General features: G+C 41.6%; 1 protein-coding gene across 1 annotated transcript in view; it reads left to right on the top strand.

The window, feature by feature from the left end:
* The window catches only part of LOC117967649 (fibroblast growth factor 11-like), a 52669-nt gene that overhangs the window by 18943 nt on the left and 9315 nt on the right, over positions 1-24411 (top strand). Inside the window, exons 2-3 of the mRNA XM_059015527.1 lie at positions 14006-14116; positions 20398-20501. Coding sequence (XP_058871510.1) covers positions 14006-14116; positions 20398-20501 — 215 coding nt within the window. The remainder of the gene's footprint in view (positions 1-14005; positions 14117-20397; positions 20502-24411) is intronic.

A 24411-nucleotide genomic window follows, 5' to 3' on the forward strand; every position in this document is an offset into this window, starting at 1 on the left:
ATTAATTAAAGATTCTTGATGCGTGAGATTGAAATTACAGTCCATAGAGGGCAAAATGAATAGACTACAGAATGGAATGTTAGGGGACGTCAACAAACTCTCAACATGCTTGTCTCACGAAGTCCCTTAAAAGGCATGAAGCTTCCAATGTCATTCCACGTTTTTTTTTCTGGAATCTGTTTCTTTAATTAAACCATAGACCCCGAAGAAGAGGATTTGAGTGCAGGTTTGTCTATTTGTGTAAGTTTTAGTATTTAAGGTCCTAAAATGTATTGGCAATGTTGTTGTAATTAAACATATCTAGTAACCTTCAGGTGTGAATGCTGACTGTGCTGTTTGTCCAGTAACTTGTTCTATATTTATTCAAGCATTCAAAATCCTAAAAGGTTTTGACAATGTCGACCCAGGGGACTTCTTTTTGACCTGAAAAGGAAACAAGGACCAGGGGTCACAAATGGAGATTAGATAAAGTGGCATTCAGAACAGAAAATAGGAGGCACTTTTTTACACAGAGAATTGTGAGGGTCTGGAACCAACTCCCCAGTAATGTTGTTGAAGCTGACACCCTGGGATCCTTCAAGAAGCTGCTTGATGAGATTCTGGGATCAATAAGCTACCAACAACCAAACGAGCAAGATGGGCTGAATGGCCTCCTCTCGTTTGTAAACTTTTTTTATGTTCTTCTTATGTTCTTATGTATTCAGAGAGAAGAGAGCACCGTTTCTGTGTTCTTATTATGATATGCTAAAATAAAGTTGCTGTAAGTAATCAGCCTGCATCCAGGTGTTTGATTTCTACGGAGACCAGTATTGATATTGTGATTACTGTATTTCCGTTGACAGCAAACACTAGTCTCATTTTTTTTTTACTTTATTTGCTGTACTACATTCAAATCCATAGACTGAGTGTATAGGACAGTGAGGAAGCAGAGACAACATTCAGAGGGCGTGTGCTAGAACAGAGATTTTCTTTCATCAAGCAGAAAAAAGGTCAAATAGATAAAGGCATACTGTATTTGCATACTGTCCGGCGGATTGATTTGGAGCAGAGATTAAAGTAGTGGTTAGGGCTCTGAACTCTTGACCGGAGGGTCGTGGGTTCAATCCCAGGTGGGGGGGGACACTGCTGCTGTACCCTTGAGCAAGGTACTTTACCTAGATTGCTCCAGTAAAAACCCAACTGTATAAATGGGGAACTGTATGTAAAAATAATGTGATATCTTGTAACAATTGTAAGTCTGCTAAGAAATATAATAATAATAATAATAATAATAATAATAATAATAATAATAATAATAATAATAATAATAATAATAATAATAACATGCAAGGTTCTTTACCAGAGATTAGAGACCACTCAGGTTAAAGGAAATTTCTGATCCATTTTCTAATACTGAATCTGCCTTTATCTGGCTTAATGACTACAAACACCATGAAACAGTGAGAGAACTGTTAAAAAATGCTATCCATTCATTTTCTCACCTACATATAACTTCAAGTATTGGCTTACAGTTTATGTTCATGTTTTTTCATCACATGATTGAAACATATTTTTAGTTTGATCACATCAAGGTTCATAGCTACTTGCCATTGCAAGAGGCTTCCAGTTCATTCAAGGGCTTTTTGCATCACCAATGAGACTAAAGGTAAGAGAGCGAGACTAATTTGATTATGACTCTCCCCTTCTATCCCTGTGTAGGATTCCCTCCTGACTATTTTGTTGTGACGGGCTGGTTGAGTTCAGTGCTGCTGCTAATGAGATGCAATGAGTCTCATGTTTTCATTACAGTGAAGCTCACACAGGTGTCAAAGACTAATTAGCAAATTACTCTCAACCTTTAGCCTCACATGGACGATGCAAGAAGTCCATGTGTGGAACTAACTAGACTAGAGGCATCTCTTCATGGTCTTTAGTAGATATTGCTGTGAATCTTGATGAGATCAAACTGTTGAAAATAAGTTTCAATGTTGTGATGAAGAAAACAAAACAAGAATTCGAAATCACAGATGAGAGAATAATTTCATTCTGTGTGCTGATTTAGTAAATATGACCAGTGATTATATATTTTGTTGAAGTGCACCAGAAATAGCAAGAAACAGATGAGAGCATTTTAATCCGAAAAGGGATTAAAAATCAAAATGCTCTTTAGGCCTTTATGGTCATGTACCAAATTAATTTTAGCATTCCTGCCTCTTAAAACTGCCCTGGATGAATTGAAACATTGTGCTGTACAGCACGGTAACCCCTTAGTGCTCGGGACTGCGTTATCATCTTCAAAGCAGCCATCGCATCAGATACAAGTGCAGGATTGGGGGGCAAAGCTTAACCTTCACAAACGTTTCCCACAGTGAAAGCACAGCAAAGTGTAATAAAGCACAGTGAAAGAATAGTAAAGCATTGAGAAGCATTGTAAAGAAGAGAGAGGTATGGTAACGTTTATTAAAAAAAACATGCAGGTAGGCATATGAAGGATATGCATGACAAATCTTATTATTATTATTTATTTCTTAGCAGACGCCCTTATCCAGGGCGACTTACAATTGTTACAAGATATCACATTATTTTTACATACAATTACCCATTTATACAGATGGGTTTTTACTGGAGTAATCTAGGTAAAGTACCTTGCTCAAAGGTACAGCAGCAGTGTCCCCCACCTGGGATTGAACCCACGACCCTCCGGTCAAGCGTCCAGAGCCCTAACTACTACTCCACAGTGAAAATGTGTTGTCCTAACACATTTGCACATGACTGTATATGGAAAAATGTAAGTCTGACATACAGATGGACACATCTATGGACAGACCGACACCCCTTTTATATCCCCAGAATCTTATACTCTAATTAATGCTAAATAATACCAGTCATCACAAATTGATAAGCGATCCTCCAGATATATGGAAAAATGTAAAGTGTGACACACATGCGCACAGCTGCCTCTACTATAGCCCAGTAATATGTCTGCAACATATCTACATCGGGATAGTTACACTTTCAAGTTCAAAGCAAATTGAATTAAACGTGTAGCCACTGAAATGTAAAAGAAAACCCTAAATAAATAAATAAATAATAATAAAAACAGGATTCTCCTGAGATGCAGTCAGAGTTCAGTTTGCTTTATTTAATGTCTCAGTGTTTAGAAAATATCCCGACTCATCAATATGCTAAACCTCTCAAAGAAACCTGAATTTAGCAAACACATACCATGCTGGGTAGCTGGTCAATTTGACTTCTAATATCCTTTCACAAGTTCTAATTAAAGTGATTGAAGCTTACAAAATATTTCCATAAATCTCATTTGTGCATTTCCATTTATTATATTCCTCTGACATGTCTAGTTTTAAAAAGATGCTACTTTTTATTTTTTGTTGTAATTCTCTGTGTTGAAAGGTGTGAATGCTTTTCTTTTCTACAGTGCTGCATGCATTGATCACCGCTGCACTGCCAATACATCATTGCAGTAACCTTCCTGCAGAGAGGAGAAGGGTAGTTAATGACTGAGCAGGGTTCAAGTCAGTGCCAGTCACCATCACTCTGAACGAGTTCATTTGGATACAAGACATGCATACCTAACACATCTTAAAGATAATCTATACAATGCGATTAGCATTTCCACAGAGCACCACTGCGCTCGCTCCGGTCCCTCGCTGGGCGTCATTCTGCAGCAACAGCAGGTTTCATGCTCTGAGGGAGGGAGTGGGAGAAGTCAAGCCAGACTATCTTAAAGTGATTCAAAGTAATTCTATGCATCTTAACTGTTGTGCTCTTCCATCGTTATGAAGCGTGTCATTTTGAAAGATGTTACAGCAATGTATTTGTTCCTTTTAACCATGAAAGCTGGCGCTTGGGTATAAGAAAGTTCTCAGTGTGCTTGCCTTCCAGGGAATCTTGCACTTCCTGAAAGCAAGCCACTCAATAAGGGAAGCAGCTGGGTGGATAATGACAGGATTGAAGCAATTAAAGGGGTTCGTTTCACCCTACAGGTGACGAAGGACGTGCACCACTAGAGAAATCTTTAACCATGTTTTAAAATGAAATACCTGAACATTGCATTTCCTTTTGTCATACAGAGCTCTCCTGTTTTGAAAGAAACACTTGCTCTGATAAACCTGCAATTTTATTTCTGGTACTACACTTGTAGAATGGAGCTGTCATATGCAAGACATGTTAACCCAGTTTGTGGAGGTGACCTCGGCATAAGTAGAGTTGCAATGGTAATTTAGTCTTAAAATGATTGGAGAGATAAAGCCTGTGCAGAAATGTATGGGAAAAGGAAAGTATTGTACAGAAACAAACTATAGTCACGTTTGCTCTGAGCCGACTAGAGTATAAATACCAGGCATAGAGACAACAGACAGAGAAGCTCCCAGTACCTTCAGGATCACCGTGGACCATCGGTGGATCAGTTTGAGGGCTCTCTCCTGCATTAAAACATGGATGCAAAGTAGGGACAATGATCTTAAATTCATTGCACAGGCAGGTCTACATAGGATTCAATACTGATGGAAATGATAAGATTGTTATAATAGACAAGTTCTGCAAATATCAATCAATCAATCAATCAATCAATCAATCAATATTTATTTTATATAGCGCCTTTCGTAGTGGACCACCGTCACAAAGCGTTTTACAAGATAGTGAGGAAAAATGCATAACACATTAAATACAGTGAAATACAGGGCATAGTACATTAAATACAAACAGTAAAACTGCAAATACATTAAATAATACATTAAATACAAGGATAGGATGTGAATTCTAAACATTGTGGATGCATATGTCATACAGAATCGTATGAATAAGATGGGGTGAAAAACCTGAAATAGCAATTTAGACAACTGCTAACAGATATCAGCTAATAACAGATAATCCTCCCCCTATGTTAGTTCCACTGAAGATGAAACAACTTCCCCAGTGAATATTTCATTTTTGGATGCCACTTGTAGACACAATTCCCAGCTTAAAGACCCTTGTGCTTTAGTGAGTTTCTGTTGGTATATCTACATGTACTACTCTGAGTTTTCTAGATGGAATCATATTCCACGGTCCTCTATGGAGGGCATATAATGGATGTGGTCGTGCGTACGTAGGTCACACTTCATACAATTTTCCATATATATGAAGAACTGCTTATCGAATTGTCATTGACCTTTGTGTTATTTTTTTTTATTTCTAAGCAGACACCCTTACCCAGGGCGACTTACAATTGTTACAAGATATCACTTTATTTTTACATACAATTACCCATTTATACAGTTGGTTTTTTACTGGAGCAATCTAGGTAAAGTACCTTGCTCAAGGGTACAGCAGCAGTGTCCCCCACCTGGGATTGAACCCACGACCCTCTGGTCAAGAGTCCAGAGCCCTAACCACTACTCCACACTGCTGCCCTTAGCATAAGTTATTTAGAGTATTCTGATATATGGAGGTGTCGATCATCCATTGGTCTGTATGTCACATATTTGCATAGATGTGTAGAATTCTTATCTGGTACTATTCTGTGCTGTTGAATATACCTCACAGTCATCAACTCTTTCATCATATTGATCACTCTGATTGAATTTACACATGTGGCAGATGGATGTTACTGGCTTGCTTTGTTTGCTGAAGTTTAAGGGTGGGAAGCTGGAACTTCAATCCTAGCCTCTTTACCTAGAAGAATAATGCAGTCCTGGCTCCCTCCCTGGCCCCTTTCCAAAAACCTCCGGCATTGTCCGAAGGATCATTAGCATGATTAACATCTGTAAGAACTCACATTAAAATATTTCTCCGTCAATGGTTCCCTGGAGAGGCATTGCTTTCCTTGGCTTTGTGTTTCAACAGCAGGAGCTGGCATCATTCAATGAGCCATCTCTCTCTCCAAACCCTCTCTCCCTTCTGCTCCAAATCATTAGCTCCTGTTTGAAAAGGAAAGTGACTGGGCTCATCATTTATGCTTTTCTAACTGTGCTGTAAAGATCGACCTTGCTGTTAGACTGCTGGCACTAAATAAGACTGGTATTTCACTGCTCTAACAGCGTCTTTGATAGAATGAAATATAGGCTTGGCAAGTACACTCAAAATTCTAAAAAAAACTACTCATCCGATAGAAACAGGTGACATGTTTCAGAGGCTTCATCTGTGTTATTGAAACCAGAGGAAACTGAGTCAAGCAGACAAGCATTGGGGCTCTAGTGCCTTCATCAGTCTTATTGAAACTAGAAAAAACTGAGTCAAGCAGACCAGCGTTTGGTCTCTAGTGCCTTCATCAGTGTTATTGAAACTAGAAGAAACTGAGTCAAGAAGACAAGTGTTTCAGCTAGTGTCTTCGTCAATTCAGGAGAATGAAAGGTCAATTGGTGGTCTCTGATCAAGCCAATCGCCTCTTTACACCCAGGAGCTCCACAGCAGATGTGAGCTACCACCCCCTGGAGGACAAAGGCCAGCCCTGCAGGTGTCTGCTTCAACTCACCGGGCGCCTGGCCTGCAGTGATGAGGGGAAACAGGAAAAACGGTTCCTGCTGGTTTTGCCTTCTCAACAAAGCACACCATGCGGCCGTGCCTTTACGAGGGGAGACCCTCGGGGACCCCTGTGCTCCCCTGACTGTGCGACTCCCCCTCCACACCATGCGGCCATGCCTTTACCAGGGGAGACCCTCGGGGACCCCTGCGCTCCCCTGAATGTGTGACTCCCCCTGCACACCTCGCGGCCGTGCCTTTACCAGGGGAGACCCTCGGGGACCCCTGTGCTCCCCTGACTGTGCGACTCCCCCTCCACACCATGCGGCCGTGCCTTTACCAGGGGAGACCCTCGGGGACCCCTGTGCTCCCCTGACTGTGCGACTCCCCCTCCACACCATGCGACCATGCCTTTACCAGGGGAGACCCTCGGGGACCCCTGCACTCCCCTGACTGTGTGACTCCCCCTCCACACCATGCGGCCATGCCTTTACCAAGGGAGACTCTTTTAAATTATGAAAACGGTGGATAAAACAAACATCACATCCCCCTGAAGTAAAAGCATGGTAAAGCATGGGTAAGTCCTGAAAAGCAGAGGCATGGTAAATGTATCGTATAACCATGGGAAAAGCATGGAAAAACTGCAAAATTACTGTGCAAATTTACCGAGATAAACTTTTATAAGGATCCTATCAATGAAGAATGGCTGGGGGATATTTGTACTTCATTTTAGCAGTAAAAATGCAATAGTACCATCCTCAAAAATTACTTTTTTAGAATCTGTTGTGGTACAGGGGGCTTTGCTGTTGAATGCAATCAGATGACTAGCTAAATGTGCAGATATCCAAGCTAAGAAATCTCAATCACTGCATGTCATCAGCTTAGGTGCTTAAAAAAGACTCATAAACTGAGTGGCAACACCTGGTGTATAATTAGCAGGTTTCATGGTGTTCCAATGAAGAACCCCAGGCAAATACTAAAAGGTGAGTGATTTATGAGCCCATGGAAAATAAGCATTGAAAAGAAAAGCTTTACTTTTCTCTTCACTTTTTCTGAAAATGAAAGATTGTGAAACTGTCCCTTGTCCTTTAAAATATGGTCTGGGTTTTAGCTGTAATACATTACAGGGGGAGACCCACAGTCTAAAACAGGCTGAGACTTCCCTGGCCTGATTTCTCCAGTCAGCCATGAAATTGCCAGCAGGAGAGAAGCTCTTTGCTTTGTGTGCCATTTCCAATCCCCATCTCTTTAAACGGACACTTCCAACCTCTTTACTGTACATTTGTCAAGCTGCCAGTGTGTAGACTGCTCAAAATATTTGAGAAAAAGTCCAGAGAAGCAAAGCTATACTTTCCAATGTTTATTTTTCATGGGCTCACAAAATAATAAATTACTCGCCTTTTAGAGTATTTGACTGGGGGTTCTTCCTCGGAACATAAGAACATAAGAACATAAGAAAGTTTCCAAACGAGAGGAGGCCATTCAGCCCATCTTGCTCGTTTGGTTGTTAGTAGCTTATTGATCCCAGAATCTCCTCAAGCAGCTTCTTGAAGGATCCCAGGGTGTCAGCTTCAACAACATTACTGGGGAGTTGGTTCCATACATCATGAAACCTGCTAATTATACAGCAGGTTTTGCAACTCTCAGTTTCAGTCTTTTTTAAGCACCTGAGCTGACAACATTCATCATTCTTCATTGATAGTACCCATAATGTTTATCACGATAAATTTACACAGTACTTTTGCAGTTTTTCTATGCTTTTCCTGTGGTTATATCTCTGTGTTTTACAGAACTTACCTATGCTTTACCAGGCTTTTGTGCTTTATTAGACTTTGCGATGCGTATACTATGGGTAACTTTTACAAGGGTAAGTGGATGGTGCCAGGGCTTTTTTAGGACATACCTATAAGGCTTCCTCTCAGCTTAGTGGAATGAATATGAGTGCGCAGTGCGCAGGTGTAGAGGTGATGCAGTGCTCAGAAATGATTGAAAACAACAGTTCACAGTTAAACAGCTCTTTAAACACACCAATGTGTATCGCTCACTTAAACCACGAGGTTCAATCCCGAAATAATAATGCAGTAATAATACAGCCACGATCACTTATCCAAACAGTGAGTGCTCTTTGTGCAGGTGGTGCTATACAAAAATTGTGAAACAGTGGTGCAGTGTAGCCCAGGTTCGGTACTGGCCTTTAGTGACAGCTCCCAGCTAGTGTTAGCCATCTAACAATGACAAACAATGACAGTTAGAACAACGAAACAAACAAAACACGAAACACTCACGGTTATTTTATATCTGTGCTCTTTTTACAAGTCTGTCCGTAGCCATAACAAAGGAACAGATCGCTCGGCCACATCCCCTGATATACCCTCAGTCATGCCCCATTCCGTAGAGAGTGCAATCACATATTCTCCAATCCTTGACTGACACATCGCCTACCACCTTGAGGCGATGACTTCTGGTATTGTGGCTCCGCCACCTTCCTGGATGGCCGACTTCCAACTGACCCTGGAATGAACTGCCAAACCATCCAGTCCGGGGCACTCTGTTCCTGTTACACAGCGCACTCACAGGTCGGGAGGGAGATTGTTGACTCATTCGCTCTCTGTCACAGAGACAGAGAGAGAAAGTTTTTAGCTGCTTTCTGTATCAAAACAATAACTTTCTATTTTTCAGTGGAGTGGGGTGTATCGTGTTATTCTACAGGATTTAAAACGACATAACTCATAATGCCGTGCTGTTAAAACAAGCTCATTAACTCACAACTGTAACCATCCAGCACTTCTTTCAGTTAATACAGATTGCAGTGTCACTGGAACAGAGTTGGCAGGTACTCTTTAATGAGTGAGACAAGGCCATTAGCCCATCATCATCGTCATCCATCATCATTATTATTATTATTATTATTATTATTTATTTCTTAGCAGACACCCTTATCCAGGGCAACTTACAATTGTTACAAGATATCACATTATTTTTACATACAATTACCCATTTATACAGTTAGGTTTTTACTGGAGCAATCTAGGTAAAGTACCTTGCTCAAGGGTACAGCAGCAGTGTCCCCCCACCTGGGATTGAACCCACGACCCTCCGGTCAAGAGTCCAGAGCCCTAACCACTACTCCACACTGCTGCTCATCATCATCATCATCATCATCATCATCATCATCATCATCATCATCATCATTGATATTGATTGATATTCACTCTTTACTGAGTGAGACAAGGCCATTAGCCCATCAGTCCAGTCCATCATCATCATCCAGGCAGTGATCAGTCCAGGAGCTGATTGATCTCAAAACTTTGGATCCCAGTGATTCAGCATCAACAGCTTGGCTAGGTAACCCATTCCATACCCCCACGGCTCTCTATGTGCAGACACATCTCCTAAGTCCACGGAATTGGTCCTGGTTTCTGTGCTGTGCTTAAATTATTGGTTAGGGTAAACTATCTACTCAACAAAGAGACTGGCATCATTGTTCATTTCGAAATGGGTCTGCTCCTTTAATTCCAGCTTTTATAAAAGTTTAGCACTTTGCCATTTTCCCATGCTATTCCCATGGATATACTGAAGCAATGGGATCTGAAGAAGAGGGCTTGACTGTTTGTCTCATGCCTAGAGATGTCCAAGCCAATGGCGAAGCCATTTAACACAACGAGAAGAGCCTCTTAAGTGGATTGTTCTGTTTGTTTGTTTTTCGTGATTTTCTGCAGCACTAGTTTTTGTTACTAATGAACACAAATGTGTTCCTCAATATTCCATGAGTAATGCGGTTTGCTCAGAATTCCATCTGTAGTCTGGTAGCCTTCGGGCTTCAGTATCCCAGCGGTGGATGATGTCACATCCTGGGTATTTCCAATAGCCTAAATAATAATTCAATATTAAAAAAAATCTTCCACTTACATGGAGGAGGCTGTGTGGTCCAGTGGTTAAAGAAAAGGGCTTGTAACTAGTAGGTCCCCGGTTCAAAGCCCACCTCAGCCACTGACTCATTGTGTGACCCTAAGTAAATCACTTAACCTCCTTGTGCTCCGTCTTTCGGGTGAGACGTAGTTGTAAGTGACTCTGCAGCTGATGCATAGTTCACACACCCTAGTCTCTGTAAGTCTCCTTGGATAAAGGCATCTGCTAAATAAACATATAATGGAGCTGCTCTTCAGTTTAGGTAGCTCTACACAAAAGCTAACCCGTTTTATGAACTATTTGTAAAATATGTAAAGAATAAAAGGACTGGTAGCTTTTTATTTTTTAGGATTTGAGTGCAGGTTTGTGTATTTGTGTAAGTTTTGGTATTTAAGTTAGGTCCTAAAATGTATGAGCAAAATAAAAACAAAAAAAAAGTTTTAGTAATTTAAAATATCTAGTAGGCTACATGTGCTAGTGCTGGTCGTTTGTTCAGTAGCTTGTTCACAGTGTGTTCATAAAGTCTATTCAAAGCATCCTGGCTTTGTTAGAGAAGAGAGAGTGGTGTGCAGGGGGGAGTCACACAGTCAGGGGAGTGCAGGGGTCCCCGAGGGTCTCCCCTGGTAAAGGCACGGCCGCGTGGTGTGCAGGGTGAGTCACACAGTCAGGGGAGTGCAGGGGTCCCCGAGGGTCTCCCCTGGTAAAGGCACGGCCGCGTGGTGTGCAGGGGGAGTCACACAGTCAGGGGAGTGCAATTTTAGTATCATAGTATATTAAAGTGACTGATTTGCAGTATGTGGAATAACTTCTTGTGTTCTCAAGATATTTGATACTGGTGTGACATACAGGCTGTTCAGATAGACACCTCCATAGATCCCCACCATCTGATTCTCCCAAATACTTCTCCCAAGTAATGTTAATACCAAGTTCCATGACAATCGGAAACGTGGTTCGCCAGGTATATGCAAAAGTGTGACATACAGATGGGCATGTTTCATCATAATTGGAGAAGCATTTTTCGACGTAAGGCAGGAGACTGGATGTTAAAGCATGGAGAGCACACTTGCTGGGGCTGCTGTGTAATGAAGTGCTCCTCTCAGTGGCTCCATTACCAATTCCCTCTCTGTGCTAATCGAGTACTGTTCTTCTCAATTAGGCCCTCCAGTACTTATAAATCAGACAGAGGATCCTCTCTCCTTCTCTCCCTTCACTCTCTCACTCTCTCTCTTCGCTCTCTCCCACCCCCTCTCTCCCTTCGCTCTCTCCCTCTTATCTCTCCCACCCCCTCTCTCCCTCGCTCCCATCGCTCTCTCCCACCCCCTCTCCCATCGCTCTCTCCCACCCCCTCTCTCCCTCTCTCCCATCGCTCTCTCCCACCCCCTCTCTCCCTCGCTCCCATCGCTCTCTCCCACCCCCTCTCTCCCATCACTCTCTCCCACCCCCTCTCTCCCTTCGCTCTGTCTTCCTCCCCCTCTTTCTTTCTTTCCCCATCCTTACTTTCCTCTCCATGTCTCCCTTTTCACACCCTTCTCTCTGCCCTCTCTCTCTCCCACTATCCTGTCCTTCTCCTCTTCTTTCCACTTTCTCTCTCCCATGTTTCCCCCTTTTCTCCCTCATTTAAATGTGCTTTATTTTGCTCTTATCTGCTCCCTATTTTACTGCATTTGATCCTGTACTTCAGAATACTGTAATCTGCCAAGTGTTTAACCTGTAGTACTTTGTATTTAATCACATCCTGATGTAACTATCACTATTTAATCATATTCTGATGTAACTATCACTATTATCTGCTGTATTATTGAATTTTGGTTTGTCACACTTGTACTTTGCTTGAACAAAAGTTATTGTATTTCTTGCTCTTATTGTATTACTTGTATTGTAACACTTGAAATGTATTTGCTTACGATTGTAAGTCGCCCTGGATAAGGGCGTCTGCTAAGAAATAAATAATAATAATAATAATAATAATAATCATTTATTCAGTTTTGTTTAATATTTCTTTATTCTTCTTACCCCCCTCTGGAATATATCTGCAGGTTATTTAGCATACGTTTCTGAGAGTATCAGAGGAACGTGGGGGTGTCTGTCTGTCAGCACACCCTTCCGTCTGTATCTCACACTTACATATATATCGGGATAATCGCTTCTCAAACATTCATTTTTATTCAATATTGTTCTGTACTTACTGTTGATATATGCCATGGCCACAAACCTTTTCATCACACAGATGCTGACAGCTCTAATTGTGAGTGTACAGCCGTGGCGATGGAGGTGGATGTTACTGACAGACGTGTTTGAATTATTTTAGAGAGGGGGATAGGAGGTCAAGTTCTAGCTTAAGAATGGTTTAGATTATAGGTGCTAGGTTAGTGGTAGGGTATAGGGAATAATGTATGGGTTTAGGTTATAAGGAATAGGGTGAGCTGAATATGTTGTCTTGTCTTTGAGTTTATATTAAGGTAGGACATATGTAAGGGCAGCAGTGTGGAGTAGTGGTTAGGGCTCTGGACTCTTGACCAGAGGGTCGTGGGTTCAATCCCAGGTGGGGGACGCCGCTGTTGTACCCTTGAGCAAGGTACTTTACCTAGATTGCTCCAGTAAAAACCCAACTGTATAAATGGGGAATTGTATGTAAAAAATAATGTGATATCTGTATAGTGTGATATCTTGTAACAATTGTAAGTCACCCTGGATAAGGGCGTCTGCTAAGAAATAAATAATAATCTTTGGGTTTTATTTTATTTAATATTTCCTGGGAATTTATCAATGTTTATAACATTAAAATAAAAAACGGGGGAAAATCTATGAAAATAATTAATTTCGCAGTTTTCCAGGTAAATATCAAGGTATATACTCAGGGTTGGAAAAGCAGCACCCCTGCTTCTGCTCTTTGTGAATGTGACTGTGTAACGCAGGTGAAGTTAACCTGTACCAGTGCTGCAGTGTGTTAAACAGACAGCCTCATGTTACACGAAAACTAGCTTTTAATTTTTTTATAAATATATCAATCGAATGTAAAGTCGAGGGCACGGGTGTAGGGGTCAGGGTGCAGGATGTATAGGTGGTATAGGTTTGATAGGAGGTATGGCTAGTCCTGATCAGTGTCTTGTCTTGTGTTTCAGGTTAGGGTGTAGGGTGTAGGGTGTGGGGGTCAGGGTGCAGGATGTATAGGTGGTATAGGTTTGATAGGAGGTATGGCTAGTCCTGATCAGTGTCTTGTCTTGTGTTTCAGGTTAGGGTGTAGGGTGTAGGGTGTGGGGGTCAGGGTGCAGGATGTATAGGTGGTATAGGTTTGATAGGAGGTATGGCTAGTCCTGATCAGTGTCTTGTCTTGTGTTTCAGGTTAGGGTGTAGGGTGTGGGGGTCAGGGTGCAGGATGTATAGGTGGTATAGTTTTGATAGGAGGTATGGCTAGTCCTGATCAGTGTCTTGTCTTGTATTTCAGGTTAGGGTGTAGGGTGTCGGGGTCAGGGTGCAGGATGTATAGGTGGTATAGGTTTGATAGGACATATGGCTAGTCCTGATCAGTGTCTTGTCTTGTGTTTCAGGTTAGGGTGTAGGGTGTAGGGTGTGGGGGTCAGGGTGCAGGATGTATAGGTGGTATAGGTTTGATAGGAGGTATGGCTAGTCCTGATCAGTGTCTTGTCTTGTGTTTCAGAGCCCCAGCTGAAGGGCATCGTCTCCAGGCTGCACTGTCAGCCCGGCTTCTATCTGCAGATGAATCTGGACGGTTCGATGGACGGGACCCGTGATGAGGGCAGCTCCTCCTGTGAGTGCACCTGGCTCTTTCCTCTATCCTCTATCCTCCCCTCTCTCCATCTTCTCTCTCTCCTCTATCCTCCCTCTCTCTCTCCTCTGTCCTCCCTCTCTCTCTTTCCTCTATCCTCCATCTCTCTCCTCTATCCACCTCTTTCTCTCATCTATACTCTCTCTCTCCTCCATCCTCTTCTCTTTCTCCTATATCCTCCCCTTTCTCTTTCCTCTATTCTTCTTTTCCCATCATTCAATCATTCCTCCTCTCTCCCATATCCCCTCATCTCTCTTCCCTCTTTCTTCCCCTCTCCCTCTTCTCCCTCCTTCATGTGCTTCATTTAGGATGTGTCAGAGCAGTCAGGTTGACAGATAGATAGATAGATAGATCAAACAATCCTATCTATCTATCTATCTATCTATCTATCTATCTATCTATCTATCTATCTATCTATCTATCTATCTATCTATCTATCTATCTATCCTTCCCTTCTCTGACACCTTTTTCTAGCGAGATGATCTGAAAAGCGGGTCCGTGTGACGTACGGTTTGCGCTGCTAAAGCGCTTTCTGATTTTATAAATTAGCCTTAGTCCTTTTTTTGGCTTGTATTAGAGACGCAAATTAGGTTAACCGTGTAATGTGATGTGTGATACAGTCGGTTAATTGGGACATCACATCGTTTAATTGGGATACAGTATTTTCAAATGACGAACGGAGATCGCTTTTCAGAGCAAGACAGGTCACGTGGCACAGTGCAGCGAGTGTGTGATTACACTGTGACTTGTGTAAATTACGTAAACCACGCTGAGCTCTTGAAGAAGGAGGCGTCTCCCGTGGTTTCTCAGGCTGCTGTTGCAAAGGAAGTTGGCGTGTCAACATCGCAGGTGCGATTCATTTTGCTTAGTAATACAAAAAATCCCCATCGACTCCTATTTTAAATGATGCATTTAACATGTAATCATAATGCGACATGATTTCATTATTTTTCTGTTTGTTAAAAATCAAGAAAGGGTGGCTAAGGTCGTCTCTGCCTTGCTCAGGGTCACACAATGAGTCAGTGGTTGGAGCACAAGGAGGTTAAGTGACTTGCTCAGGGTCACACAATGAGTCACTGGCTGAGGTGGGATTTGAACCGGGGACCTCTTAGTTACAAACCCTTTTCTTTAACCACTGGACCACACAGCCTTCATCAGAGTGGTTGTGCTATGCATTTACCACCATTACCATGTCCTGTTTTTAATATCCTTTACCATACCCCTCTGTGCTTTAAGCCTCTTACACCTTGTGGAGTCTGTGCCATGTCAATGCTAGGATTAGGGCAAGCTGTCACCTGACCTGATATTAGGTAGAGGTCCTAATAAAGTCGCCAGGCTGCTCATTCGGTTTTCATTTGATGAGATCTAGGCGACCCGTCCTCGTTTCTCAAAGCAGCTGCTTTACTCCCAGCCGTTGACAGGTCTGATAGATTGAACGTTGATTGACAGGTACAGCAGCTGGCAGCTTTTCATTCCCCGAGAGTCAGCCATCATTGCACCTCACAGACGTGACAGGCAGTTAGGAGATTATAGGCCAATCAAGGACGCTTACCATACAAACAACACCTGCTGCAGTAGTCACACAGGAGTTTCCATTGTGCCTTTACAAACTGCATTACAATACATTAAAAAATAGATCATACAGCCAGTGTCATATAAATAGAATAATATAAGGGTCAGAATATATTACCACACAGTAATATGTCTTGAGTTGGTTGAGTTAGAACATAAGAACTTAAGAACATAAGAACATAAGAACATAAGAAAGTTTACAGACGAGAGGAGGCCATTCAGCCCATCTTGCTTGTTTGGTTGTTAGTAGCTTATTGATCCCAGAATCTCATCAAGCTGCTTCTTGAAGGATCCCAGGGTTTCAGCTTCAACAACATTACTGGGGAGTTGGTTCCAGACCCTCACAATTCTCTGTGTGAAAAAGTGCCTCCTATTTTCTGTTCTGAATGCTCCATTATCTAATCTCCATGGTCCTTGTTTCTTTTTTCAGGTCAAAAAACTCCCCTGGGTTGACATTGTCTGTACCTTTTAGAATTTTGAATGCTTGAATCAGATCGCCGTGTAGTCTTCTTTGTTCAAGACTGAATAGATTCATTTCTTTTAGCCTGTCTGCATACGACATGCCTTTTAAACCCGGGATAATTCTGGTTGCTCTTCTTTGCACTCTTTCTAGAGCAGCAATATTGTTTTTGTAACGAGGTGACCAGAACTGAACACAATATACTAGGTGAGGTCTTACTAATGCATTGTAAAGTTTTAACATTACTTCCCTTGATTTAAATTCAACACTTCTCACAATATGTCCAAGCATCTTGTTGGCCTTTTTTATAGCTTCCCCACATTGTCTAGATGAAGACATTTCTGAGTCAACATAAACTCCTAGGTCTTTTTTCATAGATTCCTTCTTCAATTACTGATTTTTTTAATTTGTTGATTGACAGTGAGACTACTAAAGGAAAAAAAAAACCCTGAACAACATTTAAATTAAAGTGACATTTAGTACAACCAGTAGAAAGGTTGTTATACAGATTGTTTGCTTTAGTATCTCACAGATCTCACAGTCAAAACACCTTAACACAGACGTATTGCATTGTGACGGGATAGCTGAGTTAATTACTGCTAAACAATGTACAATATATCTTTTTTACACAGGGAAGCTGGCACAGGTGTTGAAGGTGAGACCAATAATCAAATTAGTCTCAACATTTAGTCTCACACTGATGACGCAAAATGCCCTCGAGTGGAACATCTTGAAATTGTCTTTAGTAGATATTGCTGGAATTAAAAACAAGAACAGGAAATCCAATACCACGAATGATGGGTGAGAGAATGATTTAATTGTGCACACCCTATTTATTCTACTGCTGAGTTGGAGAAACACATGCCTTACCCAATTCGCCAGTTTTTTTAGTGCAAAGAAATCTCAGTTTCCATCATTTCCGCAGGCATTGTTCCCAATAATTGGTTTACAAGCAGTGTTGTGAGTTTGTGAGAGCCAGAAGGACATGAGCACAACACAATTAAAGCGAAAGCATTGCTCTGGCAGGGGGCCCATCGCTGGACCCCTGCCAGCAGTATCCCACAGTGCGGGGAGTGCTTACCCAGTTAGTAGCTCATTTTACCAAGGCTGTGCTGTTCTATTGATCGCTGTGCACAATGCTTATATATTTACACTGGCTGCTGACAGGAGGATGACAGCTTAGAACAGACAGATGTCTGGGTTCTGTCTTCGAGAGAATCAGGGTGTAAGAGACAGAGGAGTTAGCCCAGATTCGATATCTGCAAAGGGGTTTGAATTTGAGTGGGGTTGACTAGAAGACTGGCTCCACCTCCTCTACGCTCCCCTGCCTCCAGAGCCTGCTCCTTCTCCACCCTCGCCCCGCAGTGGTGGAATGACCTTCCTACAGATGTCAGGACTGCCCAGTCCCTGACCACCTTCCGGCGCCTCCTCAAAACTCACCTCTTCAGACAGCACCTGTAGAAAATCCTCTTTTCCCACTAGACACTTTATCATTCTTCCTTAAATGCGCTTTACTTGCTCTTATCTGCCTCCTATTTTACTGCATTTAATCCTGTACTTTAGAGTACTGTAATCTGTCAAGTGTTATTTAATCTGTAGTATTTTGTATTTAATTATATGCTGATGTAACTATCACTGACACTGTTATCTGCTCTGTTATTGAATCATATTTTGTCATATACTTGTACTTGCTAGAACCAAAGTCATTGTATTTATCTTGCTCTTAATTGTATTAATACTTGTACTGTGATTCTTGAAATGTATTTTTGTTTAAGACTGTAAATCGCCCTGGATAAGGACGTCTGCTAAGAAATAAATAAATAATAATAATAATAATAATAATAATAATAATAATAATAATAATAATTATTTTACCTTTGCTGTAACCTGTGTTGTCCAGATTGCAGCAATATATGGTTTTGATATTTTTATTCACACATTAAAGGTAAATCGACTCGAGAATGGCTTTTTTAAGTTTTTTTCAGGAATGTTCGCCAGGAGAAACAGATTTTTGCTCTTCTGCACGTCACAGTGTATCCAGATCATGCTCCCTCTGGCAGCAATGCTGGTGACTGAAATGAGAGCCGTACTGTATTGTGGGAAGAGAAAACCAGTTAAACTCACAGTGAGATCAATTGCTTTATTGATCAGCCATGAATTAGATGCAGGTATTGAAGATCAAGGGTCTATAATATGGTGATTTTGCCTGCAAGAGATGACCAGAAATGAAATGCTTATTTTTTTAATTCACATATCTTAGGTGAATAAAATATGGAATTACTTTTTTTCAACTTTTACTAATTTGCCAAGAGACTTTTTTTCTTCTAAACATCACAGTGTGTCCAGTTCATGCTCCCTGCAGGAATAATGCTAGTGATTGAAAGAGAACAGAAAGTTTGTCTGCACGTATGGAGGAGCGAGACTTTTTGACTGGACTTTGTGGGAGAGAGCGGTTTTAACCGCTATTAAAACCAGCCCTGGTGTCCTGCCTTTTCAGCACCGCCGCTGGAAACCCAGCACACAGTCGCTACATTGTTGTCAGAAGTGGAGGCGAGGCAGGTACCCCGGCACGCACTTGGGAGCTGGCAGGGGAGAGTGTAGAAATGCAAAACTAGACTTGTCCAAATAATTGGCATAGGCAAAACTAGATTGGCACAGCATCGATTTTGAAGCGTTTGATGAAACTAGACTCACCTGGGCTAGCCCCGAAGTGTTGGATGAAACTAGACTCACCCGGGCTAGCTCCGAAATTCAGTGAAAACTGTTGAAAAAATGGGTTTGGCCCAGTCATCTTTTTCAAGTTCTGGGCCAATCTAGATTCGCCTGATTGGACGCGGGCGAGTGCCAAAAATAAGTGGTAACTTCGGGATTCGCCCAGAAGACCCTGGCAAAACTAGATTGGCCCAGGCAAAACTAGACTCACCAGACCACCAGGTTTCGCCCTTAACATACACACACACACACACACACACATATATATATATATGTGAAAGACCCATCAAGATCATCTCGTTTACAAGGGTGTCCCGTGGGGATCTCTAGAGGTAGTGAGGACCATTCATACATTTCATCACATATTGCATTACTTATTCAACAATACAGCACCCATTCACAGAACAATTACATTGCACCAAGCTGCGGTTTGAACTAACTTTAACAAGCGTGACAAAGAAGCAGAACTTTGAACACAGCTCTGGGTTCCTAACCCTGTCTTTGGTGGATACAGAGGTTCCATCATGAATCATTCAAGTTCTTGCTCTTTTTAGAGAGGTCATTTCACAGAGGGTTGATATATCTGAGACAACAGATTGTGGTCTTAATACTGAATAGAAGGGATGACTGAAAATGACGTTACATTGATGTCAACAGGAGCAAATTGGGACTGTCAAAAAGTGGCCTTAATTATAAGTGGCAGCTGACCTTAAAGAGGTTCTACTGTATTGCAATTTATTCTTTTCTGTTCCTTTAGGCATCGCTGTGTTAATGCAAGTTATACATTCCTGGTCTTTTATTTGTTAAATATACAAATAATTACATAGATAAATACACATGGCCCTTGTGGGTGTCCCCGACTGCCAGCCGTCTCCCCTGGTAAAGGCACGGCCGCGTGGTGTGCAGGGTGAGTCATACAGTCAGGAGAGCGCAGGGGTCCGTGAGGGTCTCCCCTGGTAAAGGCACGGTCGCGTGGTGTGCATGGGGAGTCACACAGTCAGGGGAGTGCAGGGGTCCCCAAGGGTCTCCCCTGGTAAAGGCACGGTCACGTGGTGTGCATGGGGAGTCACACAGTCAGGGGACCGCAGGGGTCCCAGAGAGTGTCCTCTGGTAAAGGCACGGCCGCGTGGTGAGCGGGCCCTACTGACCAGGAACCTGGTGAGCTCAAGCAGGCACCTGCAGGGCTGGCCTTCGTCCTTCAGGGCCCGACAGCTTGCTGAAATGCACTGTGGAGCTCCTGGGTGTAAAGAGGCAATTGGTTTGGGGATCGGAGGACACACATTGACGTTCAGTTCTCGAGCTGATGCGGGGGAATTGCAGTGGTGAAGGAACGGAATTGGATTTTCTAAATTAGGGAGAAAATCAGGGCTAGAATAATTGGTCACTCTAAATGATAAAAATAAATAAGTAACTAAATAAATAAATGGTCTTCGGAGTGTAGACAAATCTGACACGACTCGTGGGTGAGGTAGTCGGCTACACTACAATATTCGTCTCTTCTTTCTCCTGTGTGTTTCAGCTCTGTTTAACCTCATTCCTGTCGGGTTGCGCATTGTGGCTATCCAAGGCACCAAGACTGGACTCTACATCGGCATGAACAGTGAAGGCTACCTCTACACCTCAGTAAGTGCTCAGTCAAAAGCATTGATCATTGGAAAATAAGAGGAGGAACAAGGAAAATTTAAGATAGCTGATTACAGGCTATTGGGTCTGATATTTGCCTAATGGGTGATGCAAAGTCAGGGCATGCCAGCGATGATGGAACCAGTTAGATAAATATCATATTCAATTTAACATCTTTTACACAGAAAACATGAACAGCAAAGTTAGTCATCATCACACATGCCTTTCCAATGGAAGTTAAATCAAACAGTCATATTCACAGCTGTACAAGAAACAAACTACAGCAAGTCAACATTACTAAGACATTAAAAAAAGAAAGAAAGTATAAACAGGAATACATTTTCTGTAATTTTCAGAATTTATTATGTGTGCTTAAAACAGGAAGGCAATTTGATTGAAAGAAGCCAGGCAATGAATTGCAAGGCTTGGACTATGCATTGATACATTGATGCATCACACACATGCACGCACGCACACACGCACACACACACACACACGCACACACACACACACACACACACACACACACTCCCCTGCTAGGAAGACATGTACGGGTTGGCTACAACCTATTGGCTATACCCTAAGCCTTTTGTATGTAATTCCATCATAATAATTTGTTACAAAAATGCTACCAGCAATGCTACCAGTTTATCTTCTCCAGCAATACGTACAATAGGGCAGTATCTGGCATGGAGTGTAGTCATTGCATGCCATTACTGGATATAATTACACAGGGCTGCCTTTGCAAAGATGCTGTCTTTATTAAGAAAAGCTCATTTCAATGGAGTATGGAGTCTTTTTTCTATGCCCTGGCAGCATCAAGGCAAATATTTTAAAGTAAATCAGATAAATTGTGTATTTAACTGATTTAATTATTTGTTTATTTCAAAACTGAAATTGTATGCCTATAAGCCAGGGGTGGGGAACCCATGTTCCTGGAGGGCCGGCGTCCCTCCTGGTTTTTGTTCCAACTGTGCCCTAAATTACTTAATTAGACCAATAATTGGTTAATAGTTGGTCCAATTAAATAATTTAGGGCACAGCTGGAACAAAAACTAGGGGAGACACCGGCCCTGCAGGAACAAGGATTTCCCACCCCTGCTATAAGCTATGTTAAGATTTTACTCGGAAGATGATAATATCACTGGTAAATCGATGTCTCTTCATGCTCTCATGGCTATGAAGACACTTTGATTCTAGCCTAGGTTACACATGACAGGCACCTAGAACTGAACAGCAGCTCCTGAACTCAGATGAAAGCACATAAACACAGTATTGAGTAAATGAAATAAGATCTGCTTAGAATGATTGCAAACACCCTAAAAATGTAAGGGGGTAAGAATATACTTTAAAGAGTTCTGCTCCTTCTAAATACTTAAATAGAAACTTTAATGGAAAATCTCATTTCCTGCATGTGTCGTGTTAATATACTGGCTGTGGGGGACAGGACCAGGAAGGTGACCCAGTTATTTTCAAGACTTTTCCATTTGTATCATTGTTTTTTAAATGGTCTCAGGACACGGTCCTCATTCAGATGACCAGTCTTGTTCAGAAGGACATCCCTGGGTTCAAATGAGGCTATGGTTATGAAGACAGCTGGGATTGAATCTCATGCACAGTCCCTGAATATGAAACATGGTGTTGGTGTAGCTCACTGGTGAGAGCTGATGGACTGGGAGCTCATTGCAAATCCAGGAAACTAAAAGATCAAATTGATATGGCCTGAAACAAGGCTGTGCCGATACTCGTAATTCCCTTTAAGAAGTTTTAGGTTGTTTGGTATTCATTAAATAGAATAAAACATATTAACTACTCAACACAAAACAATGCAGTCTCTCGGTTGCCCTTGTTAACATAATGTTGCTTGTTTCCTTAGAAATGCATCATCTCTGCATGGAATTGTGGGATTGTAGTCCTGGGCAAGATGTAACCTCTGATTAAACTTGACAAAGAACTACATTTTCCAGTCTGCACAGCGGCATCTCTTAAGTTTGGTCTAAGGAAAGATCATGTGTTGAATCCATTGCATTTGCTGGTTTTGTGTATTTTCTGTATCAGTTTACAGTGTAGCAGTAGAAATGGAGGAAGTTAATTGTCATTGGTTGGGACTCAATTGCAAGAGGTGAGGGAAAGGCAGATTTTCTTGTTGTGAAATGAACACATTCATTAATAGGCTTGTTTAGGGTTAATTTAATACTCGCTTCAATTGTTTTGATAACTACAATAACTGCAACACTCTGCCCCCTAGTGGATGTCAAAAATACATCAGTAAGAAATACCTCATAGAACATCCATTGGGGGCAAAGGTTACATACTAGTGAACTTAAAAAGAAGTTTGAGAGCTCTATTTCTCTATGACGGAAATAGAAAATTATGTAAAGTTATTCTAAACAGGAAAAAGAATACATTAGTTAAGACAACTGAGATATTTTAGATCCGTACGTCTTTAAAGAGTGGTTTGAGCCATTGCAGGATTTCTGTTTATTGAGCTACCCTTTGCAGAGCAGTTTGAGAGACTGAAAGAGCTGCAGTTAGAGGCTGATCCAGCAGGAACTCCCTCAGATAGATTGATTATCCTGGGCACAGGTTACCTGCCAGTGCTCCTCGAACAACTTTTTTTTTTTTTTTAGAAATAATTTTGTTCTTTTCTGACCCACTTAGCATCTGCTTGGAAAAGCCCTGTGGCAACGTGGAGAGCTGGGGAATAAAAACCAACCAACGAGAGGGAGTGAGGAAGCATGTCTGAAAAAGTGAGACAGAATCAGGGCACAAGCTTAGTCATCCAAACAGGCGTTCACAGAGGTCAGCTTAGAGGCAAGGCCAAGGGGTCCTTACAAACTCTTAATCAATCAATCAATATTTATTTTATATAGCGCCTTTCATAGTGGACCAAGATAGTGAGGAACAATGCATAATACATTAAATACAGTGAAATACAGGGCCTAGTACATTAAATACAAACAGTAAAAAACAATGCAAATACATTAAATACAGGTATAATACAATAAATACAAGGCTAGGATGTGAATTTGTGTGTCATGCAGAATCATATGAATAAGATGGAGTAAAAAACCTGAAATAGAAATTTAGACACATCTAATAACAAATACCAGGTTTAGAGAGCATTAAAAGCAAGGGGGAGTTGATGTGAAGCTTTGAGCTGGTCTGGAGAATGCTGATGGCAGTATTTTGTATAGATCTGGAATACCGCTAGTGATAAAACTTGGTAAAATCGTCAGGAAAATAGTTCCATCAGCCCAGCCACTGCCCGGGACGAAGATTTTAGACCAGGACAAAAATTACGATTTTCCCAAATGCTTCAGGACACTGGGTAAGCCTTTCTGCACCTGGGACAGTCCCAGCCAAACTGGGATGTTTGGTAGCTTTATCTTAATCCCACGTATCTGATTGTAATTAAACATTTCTTATTCTATACTATTCTGTGTATAGTGTTGATGGTATACCGATAGCCCTAATTCTGAATTTACCGAAGTTGTGTATTTCTGTCGTACTTCTTTTTGTTACAAGTCAGAGGCAGTGAAAAGGTTAAGCAGATCCGCTACTTTGTCTTATGACTTTGTGTTTAATGCAGAACCCTTTCACAGTGGTTGATGGTGCGCTCAGAGCGCTGTGCAATTTGGCTCCTGTCCTGCAGTCCAATCTGTGTGTGCTCTACCTGTGTCTTGTGCAGTCCCAGGCCTGCATTGATGAATGGCTTTAATGCTTGTGCTCCCCCACAATGGCTCAGAGACATTGTTTGAATCTGCTGCTGACTGCTGATTAAGATAAAATGCACCAGCAGTCTATCACAACACAGATACAAGCAAGATTCTTTACAAAAACATTATATTACACAAAACAGGGCTCACTGAGGCTTTGAACAACAGTTTGGTATCGATCTGAAATACCA

The sequence above is a fragment of the Acipenser ruthenus genome, chromosome 50 (assembly GCF_902713425.1).
Source record: "Acipenser ruthenus chromosome 50, fAciRut3.2 maternal haplotype, whole genome shotgun sequence".
Taxonomy (NCBI): Eukaryota; Metazoa; Chordata; class Actinopteri; order Acipenseriformes; family Acipenseridae; genus Acipenser; species Acipenser ruthenus.